Raw genomic sequence first — 18468 nt, 5'->3', positions numbered from 1 at the left:
ACATCTACACGAGGTGCCCCCGTAGGAGTATGTTTTCTTCTCCCACTTGAGGGAGACCATCCCCCTCTGCTGCAGCAGGCCGGAGCAGAGCTCCCTGAACAGCAGGGAGACCTGTGACAGCTGGCATAAGGTGAAGCTGTCCAGGTAGCTGGCTATGTGCTGCAGGATCTCAAAGGGCAGTCCGGCGAGAGCATCTGCATTGCGAGCACTCTCTCCTCGCCAAGTGCCAAGGGTGTCCCCTCCCTGGTGAAGTGACAGGGGGACCGCTGGTCGGAGGGCAAAGGTGCAGAGGTCAGTGTAGTATCTTACCGTAGCTTGCTGACGGCAGGGGCGGAATCTCGACTGGCTGTAAGAGCAGCCCAGATAAGCCAACGGGCATCTCTGTTGGAACCAGCCGTCGAGGCCCGCTTGGATGTCCGAGTGCACGTTCTTGGAATGGGAGGGGTACTCATCGCGGCGGAAGAAGCGGCCGCAGTCACGTCTGAAAGCAGAGCTCGACTTGTTGTGCCTTCTGATGACGGATTCCATTTGGATGCACATGTGGACTCCGACAGCCATAGCGTGACGAGGACATCCCTCGAATTCCTCTATCAATTCGGGGAAAATATTTTTCATTTTGATGGACCCGAACAGTAGCTCTTGGTCCCTGAGGGCCATCGCAACGTCCAGGTGTCCCTCGCTCTGTAGGTCTCCTGACACATTTCGGTAGAAAGCCGTGTCTGTGTCGCCGGAGACGGGCCAGCAGATCCACGCCCTCGAACAGCAGACAATGCTGGCGGGACAGACTTCCAGATGCTTGGCAAGCCTGTGTCGAAGCATGGTGAAGGGACAGCCATATCTCACGTTTAAGCAGGGCACCTTCTCGTTGCGGCAGAGAAGCTGGTGCTCCTCTTCCTTACACATGTGCAGGACGGCAGCGCAGCCTTTGCGGCAATTGATGACAGGACACGAGACAGCAATCTTCACTGGGGCCTGACAGTGTGCGTTGAAACACTTGGCACAGTGCTCATGCTGCTTATCTGTCTGCTTCCAAGAGAAATGAAAGGTGACACGAATAAAACAATGTCGTAGTGTGTAGTATACTGTGCGCACACGCACAAATGCATACACACACACACACACACACAAAATTTTGATCCATTCAAGAACAAAGCAAAAACGTACCATATAGTGACTCACATACAGGAGCTTTCTTTGACCATCTGAAATTATTTTCATTCAGTTAGTACTATGAAATACATACTGCCAGAAATGTTGCATCATCAAAACTAAGATAATAATTGTAAATAAAAATAAAACATTTGTATTAGAAAGTGGGGGGAAAATAACATGTTTAGATATTGAGCAATACATTCCCCATCAAGTATAAATAATGTTATGTTATTAATTTTGTTAAATAATGTTGTTAAAATATACATACTAATACTCACATTAACTTTATACCTTAAAAGTAAAACTAGTAAATTCAACAGACCCTTTGTCGCTCAGTATTGTGCCAGTGTGCCGTGAACCTCAGAATAAATGACTGCTTATGTGGCACACCTAAACTGTGATTGGCTAGTGAGTTGAGTGGTGTGATGGAAAGCAGGTGTCTCATTATGGATGCAGGGAATGGGGAATGTCCACCAGAGGCTGCCATTCAGACAGCATGCAGATAATTCACAACACGAAGCTTTGATACAGTAGCCTACATATTGCTTTAAAATAGCATCATGGTTATTATTACAATGATGACAATTCCGGCTATACACTGAGCTGCCTTAGGTCGTGACCAGGCTTTTCTCTTCGCAGATGAATAAGGCTGGGAACCTGGCTAGATCACTGGAGACTGGCCCAATTGGCTCTCTCCGCAGATTGGTCATGGTCCTGCCTATACTTCACCTGAACGCCTTTTGTACAGACTGTGTTTCCATAACCTGCCTTGAGAAAGATAGCTCTATGACCCGCTCAGTTCTTTAGACTGCAAGGTATTTGAGTTATGTTATGTGATTTGTGTTTAGCTTAGGTTTGAAGTTGGGTTCTTTTAGTTAGATTAGGTTTTCCTTTGTAGCCTATTGTCCATTTTTGTAATGTTCAAAATTTTGATGTAATAAATATATTCAATTTGAAATTCCACTCCTTTTGCATTTTATGTTGCTTCCCCATGTCACATTCTGTGCCCAGAGTGTGCCACGCCTGGGTCGCTTCCCTGATGTTCCCCCCCTTGTTTCCCCTCTGCTGCTTATCCCTTCACCCCTGTTGAGTCCTTGAATGGGTGCATCCACACAGTAGATTCACGAAGATGCCAGTTGCCGCTTAGAGCAGGAGTCTCTTATGGCTTTTTAAACAGCTGGTGGATGGAAATTAAGCTCCTAGAAGGTCCTGGGTTCGATTCCTGCTCGGGACGCTGTGGGCACTGGCGTTGTGTCCTCTCCTCTGCGTCATCAGTGCCCATACCTGAGGCGGGGTTGGTGAAAGGGCCTTTCTGTGTCGAGTTTGCATGTTCTCCCCGTGTCCCTTAGGGTAGGTATCCTCACAAAAACATGCAGTAATCCTCATGGTCTCTAAACTGCCTCCCCCTGGCCAGCCAGGGTGCCTGATGGAGGGGAAAGGAACTGGTTGAAAGATGTGTTACAAAATTGTGGGATTAAAATTATGGCAAAAAAAAAAGGAAATGAAGCTCCACCTGGGCTCACTTCCTTCCTGGACTACAATTCCCATAATGCTTTGGTGCACTGCTCCTCCTTGTGGATAGGGGGAGAGCTGTCTTACTGAGAAAACATGTAGTCCAGTATCTAAAACCACATGATGTTACACACATAAAGACCCCCAGGAAAGTTTTCTAAATGTTCTAAATGTCATTACCATGTTTTTTGTTTTGCGGTTGTGCTGGTTCATTGTTCTGCTTTTCCCGGGTTTCAGTATGTGTTGAACTGTGTGTATGTTTTCAGTGTTTGCGTGTGTTAACTGTGTTTAAGTATAAGTTATATAGGGTATTGCAACTCTAGATTAATCCCATTATAAAAATATCTAGTGTTGCAAATTGCGGCTAAGTAAAGTCTTCATGTAGGCCTATTGTCCACCTTGGTTTCCTGAGTATACTTTGAAGTGAGTTATGCATATTATATATGAGTCCAAAACACATGGGTCCAAACACACCCCGGGTCCTGACACCGAACCCTAGGGGTGAAGTGCATACATACTGAGAGAATATAGTACATTTAGTTCTCTGATGCATTTTGTAATTGTTTCATTATTTGCTCTAGTCCTTTTCTCTTAACATAAAAAAGACCACTCATCTGATTGAAATATTGCATAATTTGCGATTCAAATAATTATTGGAAATGGATGCATGACTTGTATGTTTCCATGAGGGTTCAGAGTAGACCCCCTTCCTTATGAGAATTCATCACCCACTGGCTCCGACATAGGCTACTGTAAGCTGAACCCTGGTCCTTTTGATGTTTTTACATTACACGTTTCAAATACATTTTTACTTGTGTTGATTCAAATCGCCCACTAGATGTCAGCAGCAGACTTTGATCAAGTTTGATAAATGCATGTTTGTTTTTCCAGCAAGTGGTGCTGTTGTCTATTTTGTATTCAGAATGTAGAAGAGCATTGTGCATCTCTGCACAGCTGGAGTCATCTCTAGTCTCCATGCAAATGGATTATTTTCTTCCACCTGGCACATAATTACAATAAGTGGCGTTGCCTTGAGGCAGCAGCTGAAAACCACTGAAAAACAACATTGCTTAATGTTGTTTTTCAGTGGTTTTCAACCCTTTTCATATCAAGGTCCAGTATTTATTTGACATTTGAGCGACGGACCACCATTTGCTGAGATGTTGCCTAATATTATAATATTTTGTTATATTGTAAGATTTTGTCCACAATCCCAAGCTGTATTGATGTTGGGACCGTAGGAATAGCAATTAGTCTTCTACATTCTCTAATTGTGTAGGCTTCTTGTAAATTAAGCAATGCAGATGTTTAACAATAATCTTGAGAGCGTGAAATGGAACCATAAGGGTCCTTTTGGTTTCATTTTACACTTTACACACTCACGAGTTATAGATCTAATAAGGTCCAATTTGGTTACCAACTCTCCATCATTTAGCTGTGGACCAAGAAACCATAGCAAATCTTGTAGATATATACATTCCCGTAGGACAAATTATACATGAGGCTTCTAAAGGCAGGGCCGGTTCTAGCCTGACCCACCCCTGGCAGGACGAATATATAGGGGGGTGTGCAGGGATTTGCAGTGGAGGGGGTGGCAAATCCCTGTAAATTCCCATAACCCCCCGAAATGCATAGAAAACTATACCATTATCATTCAGTTTATCTATCCATCTGTGTTCTCCTTCTTTGACTGTAACACAATTTCCATCAGCACTGATGGCAAATGGTCAGGTGGGTCTAAATTTCTCTAAAAATGCTGCCCACTCAATCAGAACTGATTTATGGTACAGTACAGTACAGTACATATATTTTGTGGTATTCTTTGAGGGCCTCCTATGTCCAGCTTTTAGTGTGTGTGCATGCACAAACTTTGTCCTTGTCAGGAATACAGTGAGTCTTGGGTCTGGGCTTGCCTGTGGGTGTGACTATACTTTTAGTTGTTGCCAGATGTGCTTCTGCCCTGACTAATTGTCATTTCTTGTCATTCCAGTGCCATCACTCCCACTCATTTGCTCACTCTCAATCAGCCAATCAGAGTGGAGCTTCACACCTGCACTCTGTTCGTTTGTCACACTCAGTCTACTTAAACCCTGCTTGTCTCTTTGTTCTCTGCCAGATTATATTCCTGTGTCCCTGTGCTCTCTGCTCCTCTGCCTCAGTCCCACCAGTTTTGCTTGCATTTAGCCTTTGTTTTTTGACCACCTGCCTGGATTCTGACCTTCCTTTTGCCTGCCGGATATTGGTTTTGATTGCCAGGGTTTTTTGTGGATTCATGCTCATGGACTTGCTGTTGGACTTAATTTCCTGTGAACTGCTGAATTACAATTAAAACTCTGTTTAACCTTCAATTAGCCCTGAAACATGACTGCCATGATGATTATCATGACAGTCATGCAGTAATTGCACCCTGTTTTTGGCGCTCGCTGCATTTACAAGATTTCCGTATATATGAAAAACATTCAGATTTCAAATATAAAGTACTCACAATTTGTTAGTTAGTAGCAGCACCAGCAATTAGAATTGCTGCATCCCGCGTTGTTTAATAAAAAGCATTTTTATCCGAGCTCCCCGGCTACTTTATTCAAACGGGGTTCGTTTGGGAAATCCACAGTTGCACACCGGGAGCGCACTCGCCTATTAGTCTGTATTGGCAGGGCGGTCAGCGTACCTATATCGAACACACCGAGTGCCACCCTACTCCCGACCGATAGGGGTGCGTAGTTGAAAGCAATGGCAAAATAACAGCTCGGATAAAAATGATTTTCATTAAACAACGCGAAAATTCTAATCGCTGGTGCTGTAACTAACTAACACCCGTGGGACAAATTGTGAGTACTTTATATTTGAATTCCGAATGTTTATATATACGGAAAAGTTGTAAATGTAGCGAGCGCCAAAAACGGGGTGCAGTTTCTTCATGACTCTCGTATGAATACGAGAGTCATGAACCATGGCTAACCTTCAATCTGTTTCCGTCCGCTTCTGGGTCCTAAAATCATATCCTGACAGTCCTATACACAAACATGAAATTATTTGAAAATGAATGGACAATTTTACGTCATAGTGTAAACACAATCATTGTGTAACACAAACATTGATATGTTTTATACAGTAGGCCTATAGGAGGCTTTCAAGCCGGCGATGACAAGAGCGCCCCTCACACATAAGGCTAAAAATACTTTATTCCCCAGAACCTGCTTCGAGGCACTGTAATCAGTAAGCATTTCATCATACTGTAAGTGACCATAACTTACATCAACCGAAAAATACTGCCTTGCTGCTCAAAATGTTTCTTGGCGGTGTGTAAAGTAACTAAGTACATTTACTTAAGTACAATGTACTTTTTACCACTTCATCTCAGAGAAAAATATTGTACTTTCACTCCACTACAATTATTTGGAAACTTTAGTTAGGCTACTGGTTTATTGTTAGATTTAGATTTGTATTACTAAACATACATTAACCCCTTAAGCTCTATATATATCTTGGATATTTGAAAGTAGCCGATGTACAAGCTCACACTGCATCGCATTTCGACGAGTTGTAAGATTGTAGATCTTCTATTTAAAAATGATTTGTATTAGGCCTACATTTTGAAAACTTGCAATGGGATATTCTGCAATTTCTGCATAATGATTAGGCTACTTTAACTCTTGGTACTTCAAGTATAATTATTTTGATGCATTTTACTTTGAAGTATTTTTTCATCGCGGTATTGATACTTGATACTCAAGTAAAAACATTCAAGGGTCTTTCTAAACTACAGGTGCACTAATTGGAACTTTAAAAAAGCAAAACTAAACTCTATTACCATTGACTCACTCACTTATAATTACTCTCCACAATATGCCTGAGGCAAATTAAAATTAAATTAAAATGTTACTTTAATAAATGTCAGTCTCATTTAATAAATTATTTTGCAGTCGAACAAAAGGAAGGACACATAAGGCAATTATGTGGCACTGAGCAATTCACAGGCTAGGATCTTCATGATTCATACACAAGCTGTCAATCATTTAACACACATTTTCACATTTCTTAAACCTTGGCTGTGTGGAGGAGAGTAGGTGTCATAGCCTATATGTGCCCATGAGCTGTCTATCCCTGTTACCTTTGTTTCCCTGTGAATTCATATTAATTTGTGCATTCAAATAAGTAATTAAAAAGTTGTCTGACAAGGACGATAACTCAGAGAATGGCTGCATGTGTAGATGGAAAAGGTAATACTGTAAGTGTCTTAATCACAATGACCTTAATTTACATGCAGGCGATAATAGCACAATCTCTGTAAAGCGCCTTGGATAAAGGAGCTATATAAATGCACCACTTACCATTTAAAGGCAAACAGAAGGTGTGCATAGAACCACGTGCTGGTGGCAGGTGGAGTGATGTACAGTCAAATGTACTCAAGTACTGTACTCAAGTACAATTTGCAGGCATTTTTTGTTCATTAGAGTATTTTCTCCAGCACTTGAGGGGCTACGTATACCTTGAGCACGGGCCACATATCCAAAAGAAGATATTTCTTTGCTTATACATTTTATATTTGAAAACTTGTGGAATGGGACAAAATGCTGCATAATGAGTACTTTCTACTTTTGGTACTTTAAGTACATTTTGATGCCAAATGCCAATACATTTTGTAAACTGTACATTTACAATTCTGGACTTTGACACAGTATTGATACGTTTACTTAAGTAAGAAATGAGAGTACTTTTTCCACCACTGGACAGATGTGCAGACAGAGTAACAAAGAGATAAACAAAAAAAGTTCTATTGAAAATACCACAGGGTCTTTTCTCCCCCTTTGGATAAATTCGTATGTTTTCACTGTCAGCTGATGCTTCTTATCCATATGAGTATAAGTCACGGGGATCATTTGTTGATTGTAACTGGACCCCCATAAGAAAAGTGATGTGAATTAATTTATTACCAGAAATTTTCTGAAAATTGCAAATCTACAAGCTAAATTATCAGATCTACAAACTCACCGCATGGTGCTCTATTACCTTATTTTACTAATCTGTTCTACAGATTGACCTTGACCTCAGGCCCAGATTAACGGAATTAATGGAATGTACTGGTGCTTAATCACCAGGGCCCGCAGCTTGCAGTGCCCGTCACTCACCCATCCCCTGGTTCTCTATGGAGAATAACATGGGGTCATCTTAAAATCCTCTCATATAAGTATTGTGGTCCAAAAATAAACAAACTGCCTCAGCGATATTTGTTAATTCAGCAGCAGTAACATTAGCATTTTCTTTCAATTGATTCCTCATATCCATATGAGTGAAACGGCCTGGATGATTTGCTTATCTTTCAATCACAGTTCTTATGGCGATCTAAAATCCCCTATGGGGATTACAATGCAAATAAAAAGTACATGAACCTGTGGACTTAGCGCCCTCTACCAATATTGACGTCAGACTTCGGTGCTCTATAGCTGTTGCTTCCATCAAAACCGTATTCATAGGTCACCGATTCCAATGTAAAGCTACGCAACAAACAATACAGGAACCTCAGCTAGTGTGTTTGGTCTTCCAACAGTTTCTTAACCACTCGGTGGGAGGAGACTCAAAAATAGCGGATCCAGTGTTGTTTAACTCTATGGGAGCAGCGGCGATAGTGCTGGCAGTTCGCTGAATTCACAAGTGTTCATTCAAAGGGGGCGCAAACGCAAAAAGGGTCGTTCTTGATTGTGTTACACGCATGTGAATTGCGCACGCGAATGGGGCCTTTTGACCTTGACCACTGACATTTTCAACACAAACATTAAGCTTCACATGGGTGGCAACTTATAACTGCTCATTCCCATCACATTTCATGAAGATCTGTTTTGGACATATTTTGCCAACAGACAGACGGAATGGAGCAGGGGGGTCCTGCCTCATTCTGATCCAGGCATCCATCTCCTCGCATTCGGAACACCGGAAAAATAACTTGACAGGAGATAGAGAGAGTCTCAAAAGAAAAGGAGGACACAAAACAGAAGACTATAGGAGAGTACAGCTCTTTCAGAGTTTTTGTTCCTAATTCAATTTCAAGTTGTCTCAAGACACTTTACAGGAGCCCCAACATTGTCCCGCCCTGAGCTAGCATTTCTCTAGCCATCTGCCTTGACCAATTTAGAGTGTGTCAAACTCTCTCGTTCTTCCTGCACATCAGCGCTTATAAACTCTCGTTTGACCAGATTTCCGGAGAAACAGCAAAGCCTGTTGTTCATGAGCATAATAATGTTTATGGTTACAGCAGTTTAACTTCCAGCCTTTTCGAACACCAGCGTTTCTGCATTTAATTACAAAGCGTAATTAAAAACACCATGTAATGGTTTCGTCATATATATAGGTTGGCTTCAGGGCAGAGCGCTTTGTCTCATTTTGCTACGTTTAATGGGAAGACTACATCAGAGCAGGACGCAATTGCACAAATTGTAATGAGGTATTCGACTGAGCTTGTTTCCATAAGGGCAGGAGGGAACAACTGCTGAATAGAGGAACACTCAGCATGACAGATGCTGTCACAATCAATGCCAGGCAATCTCAACAATGAGGCAATTCAATGTGCTTCACACAGGGCATCAAGCAAAGCTAATATACAATTGGGATGAATGTTTTACTTTTTTTTAAGATATTTTTGGGGGCTTTCATTTTCCTAATTGATAGATATTAGAGCTGTGACCGGCCTATACATGGAACGATGCAAGTTGGAAATGAATGCCCCAGTCATTGTCCGTCGTCTCTGTCCCTTGTATGCCCATAGTTATTTGAGGCATGCCCAAATATGGAGTCTATGCAGATGTCAGAACACATTGTTGTTCTGACATTGTGGACATTGCTGGTCTGTTCATTGTGAACAGACCAGCTGTATATGGAGATCTATAGGCTGTGATCAATTGGCTAATTTGGGCCCTGTCCAGATCCTGGTGCATTTATAGAGTATCACTATTTTCACTATTTTGGAAAATGTCCTTCTAAATTGCAATTTCAATAATGCATTAATATAAAAAAATATATTTCACTTCTTAATGTACTTTATTTACTTGGGCATATACCACCACTGGCATCAGTAGCTCTTGTCTCCCCTAAGTAAAATGTAAGCCACCAATCATTACAGAACTTCCTATACGTAGTAAAACGGTTTGCACTAAATAAAAAAGTATAATTTAAAACGTTTATGAGTGCTCTGGAAAACCTTGATAGTCTGCAATGCAGAACTCATCTTCCCTTCAGTAGGCTATAGCCTGGTGCAAAAATGCTCTCAGGAGGTGGAAAGGCACATTATGATGCCACAAAATAAAGATGACATATGAGCCCTTGTCAAACTTCTACATGATGAGAGGTAAGTTACAACTAACCTCGCATCACCAGGCTTTCCACCTCGGAGGAAAGCCTGGTCTGTGTTACAAAATTGCCATGTGAACCAGTCTGGAGCGGATGATATCGCTATAGTCCGGCAGCCAACAGGCTTCTTTTGTTTAAAGTGGGAAACTGGTTTTAAAAAAAGTTTAACTTCCAGCCTTTTCGAACACCAGCGTTTCTGCATTTAATTACAAAGCGTAATTAAAAACACCATGTAATGGTTTCGTCATATATATAGGTTGGCTTCAGGGCAGAGCGCTTTGTCTCATTTTGCTACGTTTAATGGGAAGACTACATCAGAGCAGGACGCATGCGATTGCACAAATTGTAATGAGGTATTCGACTGAGCTTGTTTCCATAAGGGCAGGAGGGAACAACTGCTGAATAGAGGAACACTCAGCATGACAGATGCTGTAAAATGGTAAATGGTGCATTTATATAGCGCCTTTATCCAAGGCGCTTTACAGAGATTGTGCATTACATTCACCCATTCATACACCAATGGCAGCGGAAACCATGCAAGGCACCAACTAGCACATCGGGAGCAATTAGGGGTTCAGTGTCTTGTTCAAGGACACTTCGACAGTAAATCTGGGGGAGCCCAGGTTCGAACTGGCAACCTTACGGTTACCATCCAGGCACTCTACCCCTGAGCCACCGCCTGAGCCACCGCCGCCCCATGCTGTCACAATCAGTGGTGAACAGTACATTTAGGCCAGGCAAGGCTATTCTGTAGCACATCTCAACAATGAGGCAATTCAATGTGCTTCACACAGGGCATCAAGCAAAGCTAATATACAATTGGGATGAATGTTTTCCTTTTTTTAAGATATTTTTGGGGGCTTTCATTTTCCTAATTGATAGATATTAGAGCGGTGACCGGCCTATACTTGGAACGATGCAAGTTGGAAATGAATGCGCCAGTCATTGTCCGTCGTCTCTGTCCCTTGTATGCCCATAGTTATTTGAGGCATGCCCAAATATGGAGTCTATGCAGATGTCAGAACATCATTGTTGTTCTGACATTGTGGACATTGCTGGTCTGTTCATTGTGAACAGACCAGCTGTATATGGAGATCTATAGGCTGTGATCAATTGGCTAATTTGGGCCCTGTCCAGATCCTGGGCAGGGGCCATGTCCAGAGCCCTGGCAGAGGCGTTTGTGCTGGTTCTGGACAGTGGTGTATCGTCGGTGGGGCGAACGGTTCTCGAGTTACGTGGATTACACACGTACAGACGTACAGAGACTTGCCCGTGGGGCATGCATTTCCCAACAATGCAAGTTGGAAATGCATGCCCCACCCAGATATTAGGTCTGTGTCACTTTTATGAGAGAACATCCAAACGGGAAGAACACACATCTCAAAAAATGTTGACGGGTGCAGGACAAAAATATACCATACAGAAAGAAGGTATAATGTCCGCACACCGTTCTTAAGCTCCCAGTAGTTTATTATGAACTTTGTCAGGCATGCCCAAATATGGAGTCTATGCAGACGTCAGAATGATGTCAGAACAGGCCAGCTCCATATATGGACCCTGGGCAGGAGCCTTTTTGGGGCACTTCTGGACAACCGTGGGTCCGACCGATGCGACACCGGGCACTGCACTCCCTGTGGTGGTGTGGAACATGTGTGTCGAATTTGAAGTCGGTGGGGCTAACGGTTCTCGATATGTGGATTACACACGTACAGAGACTTGGTGCATTTATAGAGTATCACTATTTTCACTATTTTGGAAAATGTCCTTCTAAATTGCAATTTCAATAATGCATTAATATAAAAAAATATATTTCACTTCTTAATGTACTTTATTTACTTGGGCATATACCACCACTGGCATCAGTAGCTCTTGTCTCCCCTAAGTAAAATGTAAGCCACCAATCATTACAGAACTTCCTATACGTAGTAAAACGGTTTGCACTAAATAAAAAAGTATAATTTAAAACGTTTATGAGTGCTCTGGAAAACCTTGATAGTCTGCAATGCAGAACTCATCTTCCCTTCAGTATAGCCTGGTGCAAAAATGCTCTCAGGAGGTGCAAAGGCACATTATGATGCCACAAAATAAAGATGACATATGAGCCCTTGTCAAACTTCTACATGATGAGAGGTAAGTTACAACTAACCTCGCATCACCAGGCTTTCCACCTCGGAGGAAAGCCTGGTCTGTGTTACAAAATTGCCATGTGAACCAGTCTGGAGCGGATGATATCGCTATATTCCGGCTGCGCAGCCGACAGGCTTCTTTTGTTTAAAGTGGGAAATTTGGTATATAGTCTTTTTTATTGGCCTAACATATTGTCTATATGTACAGTATACATTCATGAATCCACTTGCTGACTGGCTGTCACTATTGTCCATATCCAGGCTTTCCGCTGGTCTGTCTGCATTCTGTGAGCGGTCGGTCGGCGTCTGCACTCGGCCTCGGGGAGGTGTACTGTATGTGGTTACAGGCCTTGGACTTGCCGGCTTGAACTTATATTTTCTTAGATCGTATGACGCGGCGCCATCCATGCATTTCAATCTCTCAGTGACCCATTCAGCAGGTTATATACTGCCACAAACCCGCTTAAAAATAGTATTTAATTACACTCTGTGGGAGCTCTGCAAAAACACGTCTTACTCCATGCGTTGCTCAAGAGCGCCCCCTGTGCATACTCTCTGTCATACCTGTCTTCTTTTTTTCTTTTTTTTTAATAATTTTTATCCCACGATTTTGTAACCTATTTTTTCACCCCTGTGTCAATTATCTAATGTGATCCTGGGCTCTACACACCCTCCGCCAACCTGGGGAGAGCAACGGACTTGAACTCATGCTTCCTTCATGCCTGAGTGTACAAGTTGCTCCTTTACACCTGACAGTGGGGTGTACCTGTCTTCTTGTTGGGTGAGATGAGGTCTAACAGGCTCTATGGTGATGTGGCATGTGTGCAGTGGTGGAAAAAAGTTGTTTTACGACATTTACTTAAGTAAAAGTATCGATACAATCCATGTAGAAATACTCAACTATGTACAAAGTCTGGAATAAAAAAATTACTTGAGTAAAGGTACAAAAGTATTGGTAGCAAAATATAAATACAGTACAAAAGTAAAGGAACTTGAAATGTATGAAATGATATTAAAAAATATCAGATCTTGTAATATTATTACTATTTTCAAATAGCCGAAATATATACTGTATGGTTGAAGTGGTTAATGTATGTTTTGTAATAATAATCAAAACCTACAAAGTAACTACAAAATGTCTACAAATGTAATTAAATAATTCTAGTCGAGTAAATGATGTGGAGTAGAGAATTTGTTTTACTGAAAACTGGAAATACTCAGTAAAGTAAAGTAATCAAAATATCTCAAAATAAAAAAACAAGTAAAGTACCTGAATAAATGCACTTTGTTACTTTACTTTACACCACCACTGCCTGTGTCACTGTGTGCCATAAGTTTGAATGCCCTTGTGGGAAGATCTCATCGATTCAAACATCCAAACATGCTGTCATTGTGTCCCTGTGTCAATTAGGCAAACATAAATAAATAAAGATTACATAAACAATTTGTCTAACTGGCTCAGGGGTAGAGTGGCCGGATGGCAAGGGTCCCATTTCGAACCCGGGCTCCCCCAGAGTTAGTGTCGAAGTGTCCTTGAGCAAGACACTGAACCCCTAATTGCTCCCGATGTGCAGGTAGGTGCCTTGCATGGTTTCCTCCGGCATCAGTGTGTGAATAGGTGAATGTAATGCACAATCTATGTAAAGCGCCTTGGATGAAGGCGCTATATAAATGCAACATTTCCCATTTATGTAAATCATTATTTGTCGCCAAACTTATTCCATCTCAATCTCGTTGGCTTTCCCCCTGTCCTAATGTGCATGTTACAATGTATGCTTTTATCTGAAATAGCAGCAGAATGCCATGCAGCCCCACGTTGATAAAGATGATTCCTTCTCCTGAGGGTTGGAGGTAAAATTGTGTCTGCTTGTTGTGGTGGGCCTGGGAGATAAGAACCAGACACAGATAAGAGAACCCTGGGATATCACTCCTATGGCTAACCTTGTACTACTTTCCTAACAAGTTTAGTTACGCATCTTGGAGGCGCAAGCACGTGCGCGCGCGCGTGTGTGTGTGTGTGTGTGTGTGTGTGCATGTGTGCGTGCGTGCGTGCGCGTGTGTAGGTGTGTGTGTGTGTGCATGCGTGCGTGCATCTGTGTGAGTGAGCCAGAGAGAGTAATACTGTGTCTGTGTGTATTGAGGTTTAATCACATTGAAAGGCTCAGTGATTAATATTACATGATTAACACTGTACTTGCATTTGGCCTGATCACTAAACAGCAAGCAACCAGAATATGGTCCGATATCCGGCGTGGTTCTCCACTCTGTCTACAGTACATGGCAGCAGGAAACATTGAGTAAAGATCCAATTGAAATAGACATGGTCTAATACCCTTAATGGGTAACTAATGATACCGACTATCCAATCACATATACAAGAGTAATGATACCTCCGTGGACAATTGAGTTGCGCTAAATCGGAAACCATTGAGTGGACAAAATGCAAAGATGGATGTTGCTGACTGAGTGGCAGTGTTGGCAAAATATTACTTTAACACTAATATACTACTTATTACTTATTACTTTTAAAAAAAGTAATAAAGTTACACTACTTATTACTCCCTGAGAAAAGTAACTAGTTACTTATTACTTTACTTATTACTTTTTTCTCTCGCCCCCAGTAATTGCATATTTTGTCCCCAAAAGTCTTACTTTGCATTTTCAACATTAGCAGTCCCCCCTCCCCTATTCTGCAGTGTTTATTTATCTCATGATGATGGGTCCATTTTAAGTAGATTTCGACGTGGAATATAGCTTCTTCCGTATGCACAACTTGCAGCGGACAATAATGTTCATCTCGTCTTGATCACGGACATACTCAAAATAATGCGAATACTTCCAAGTATTGAATGTTATAACGCTTTGTTGTGCCGGTGTTTCTGTCTCCTCCACCTCCTCCATTGTTAGTTTATTTACATATCTTCTCTCTAACAGTGCAGTCTAACGAGTTACACACACTAGTTTAGGTTGTTGTTCCGTGTTCCGGACGGTTTAAGGCCCGCCCTTCTGCATCCGATACTTCACACATATGTACCGACGAGTGTGCATCGTTTCCGTATCCGCTCTAGAGTCTAGATCTAGAGCAGATCAGCAGTCTGCAAAGCAACTTGACCCCCGACCCAGTCTACCATTATGAATAAACACTCAAACCCACAGTTCCACCAAGGCTCGTGAAAATAGTAATAATATTACTTTTGAAAAAAAGTAAATGTAATATTATTACTCAAAATGTGAAAGTAACTAGTTAAGTTACATATTACTGGAAAAAAGTAATAATATTACTGAAAGTAGTATATTACTTAAGTTACTTGCCAACACTGCTGAGTGGTGACATGATCAAACAGATATTACGTCTGAATGTTGTCTAGAGGCACACTGCATGTAGGCTACTGTATGTACTGTATGTGTCACACCTGCATGTCCGTGGTACATTTCGAGCGCCACTTGGACAGCAATCTGAAAGCCTTGGGCAAATGTGTCCAAATGTTCCCTACAGACGGCACGGCACGGAAATGTCATTCCGTGTCAACGTGTACAACATCATAGATTGAGTATATGCTGTCACGAGACCCAGAGATATACAAAAATGAGGTACTGTATGACTTTGACTTATCCTGCAGTGGTCATCCTGTACAAGACGTTTGCCACTGCGCGTATATCCGGCTCGGATAAGTTAATATATTTTAATACAAACTAAAAAGCCCACAATAAAGCACTGACCAACATGAAATTAAACCTACCCGTACATATACTGTATGTATGTATTGAGAAAGATAATATAAATAAGATAAATAGGGATGTCCCGATCAGGTTTTTTTGCTCCCTATCCGATTCCGATCATTTGATTTTGAGTATCTGCCGATACCGATTTTTCCCGATTCGATATTTATATTTTTATAGAACACTTTTGCCATATCACAATACAATATCCAAAATCACAGACAATATCCAGTCTAAGATCTTGGTGGCAGTGCCTACCTCTTGGTGGCAGTGCCTACCTTTCAGGCAGAAACCGTTGTTGTTGGAAATGCCCACAAGGGTCCACACTTGGTCCCTTATTATTTTCTGTTTATATGCTTCCCCTTCATATCATTTGCAAACATAACATTCAATTACATTGCTATGCTGACGACACATCGGCACCCAGCTCTATAGCCCACTCAAAGCCTCTGACCCTAGCTCCCTATCCTCCCTTAAAGCTTGCTTTTCTGACATTCAATCCTGGATGTCTTAACATTTCCTGCAGTTAAACTCTGACAAATCTGAAATTATTTTTGGTCCCCTCAGTTCACAAACCATCATTATAGACAGTCTTGGCCCCTTGGCAACGAATGTGACCTCTATTGCGAGAAACCTGGGTGTCCAATTTGACTCTGAACTCTGTTTTGAATGCCAAATAGAAAAGGTAGTACAGACCTGCTTTATGCACCTTAGAAACATCTATAAGTATCTATAATATTTTCAGGTAACCTTAAAACTGTTGTCAATGCTCTGGTCTATTCTCATGTGGATTATTGTAAGGCCCTGTATTCTGGTCTCAGCCAAAATCTAATTCAATGCCTACAGCTGGTTTAAAATGCGGCAGCTATAGGCTTATCACAGGTATCAGGAGATGTGAGCATATAACTCCGGTTTTAGCTGCACTTCATTCGCTGCCAGTATCCTTCCGTATTGATTTTAAGATTTTATTATTGACTTTTATAGCTCTTAATGGTCTAGCGCCTAGCTACCTTTGCAACATGGTAGAATATTATGTGCCACCACGTACCTTAAGATCATCGGATCGGGGTCTACTGAAGGTGACCCATAAGGCCAAATTGGTCACTAAAGGGGATCAGGCTTTTGTGGTTAAAGGACCACTTCACCACTTTTCAACCTATCTTCATATAATAGGTCCTCAAGGTTGGGTCGCGGGTCAATTTGTATGGGTCCCTTTATGTTTTGTTTCCTACATTTAGTTTTTAATTGTTATTTCAAAACATTTTCAAAAAAACATTCCGCAAAAAGCAAAACATTTCATAAATTAAAAACAAAATCAACAAGAAATCTAAGAAATTCCATAAATTATAAAACAAATGTTTAAGAAGTAGTGAAAACAGTCGATCTACAACCTCACAACGTGGCGTGAAACAACGTATTGTGAGCTTGTAGATCGGGGGGAGACATCAAATGTCTTTTGGGTCACAGGCTAATTTTGGGAACCACTGCTGTACGTAATATAATGTAATATATATACACATATATAATGTAATATACACACACAACTAGCCTAGGGCAAAAATAGCCAATCTGCGAGCTCAAAACATGCTTAGTAGAAATGCTAATTTAGCTACTTTTGAATTGGAATTCACACGAGAGTGACTAATATGCCCTCCGTTTCTCTCCGAAACGGAGGGCGTGTCTTCCCTCCACGGTTCCAGGGGCGCTGCCCGCCTCGCGGTCCATTAGCCTGCCGGGTCCCCAGTGAATGAAGAAAGATGCATTGATCACTGGGCCACCGGTATACCGCAGACATCTAAATGGCAACCATTCGTTGCTTCTGTCGTTTACAGTCAATGCTGTGCGGATGACCTCATTGCTGGGGGTGGCGCACTTGTGGTTGAGTCCGGCAGAGGGGAAAGAATCACAGTGTGTGGATGGAGACACACTCACAGGATGACACCAATTGTTTTGTCCTTTTGAAAGGAAAAAGGTAGGCTACTTCTGTTGCGTTTTAAACAGCCAAGCGTGTTCATTTAGCCCTTTAGCGTTTCTGTCATCCTGTGTTGACAGACATGGCTTCCTTTGTACTTCAAGATGGGAAACAATTGTGTTTGTTCATGACTGAGTAGCAGAAACGTTTACCTGACATGTTTCTAAGCTTATTTAAGGCACGACAGGGTCAGCCCTATGCTCCCTCAGTTTGAGGTCAGGGTTGGTGTTGCGGGTTGGGGTTAGGGGTTATAGGTTTGGGGGTTACAAGCTCACAACGCATCATGATGCATTATGAGCTTGTAGTTTCTAATAATTCCAGAAAATATTGTGAATATCTTTGACACATTCTAACAACACAAATCTTGTACGAAATATTTGCACATAGGGTTCCGTGGCCAAGTGCATATTAAGGACTATGTAGATGCGTACCATCAGTCCTCTAGTAAAACGCTGTGGATCGGCCATGGCTGAATCCACAGGGAAATCATAGGCTTGTCTCTGCCAGATGGGTGACTCTGTAGCCTCCAAATGGGATGAATCAGAGAGCCAACACTCAGGTCACTGCAGAGATATTGATTACCAATGCAACATGTCTGACCCCCTTTCTCACCTCTCTCTGACAGATGCACATGTGCACACGCGT

At 41.9% G+C, this 18468-nt stretch overlaps 1 protein-coding gene across 1 annotated transcript in view; it reads right to left on the bottom strand.

Moving 5' to 3' along the window:
* The window catches only part of LOC310864572 (F-box only protein 40), a gene marked incomplete at its 5' end in the record, with an annotated part of 32942 nt that overhangs the window by 3371 nt on the left and 11103 nt on the right, over positions 1–18468 (bottom strand). Inside the window, 1 exon segment of the mRNA XM_083773261.1 lies at positions 1–1023. Coding sequence (XP_083629387.1) covers positions 1–1023 — 1023 coding nt within the window.

Source organism: Protomyctophum parallelum, assembly GCF_964188405.1.
Source record: "Protomyctophum parallelum genome assembly, chromosome: 9".
NCBI classification, from domain to species: Eukaryota; Metazoa; Chordata; class Actinopteri; order Myctophiformes; family Myctophidae; genus Protomyctophum; species Protomyctophum parallelum.
Note: the sequence above shows the minus strand (reverse complement) of the source record. Positions and strands in the feature narration are given on the sequence as shown.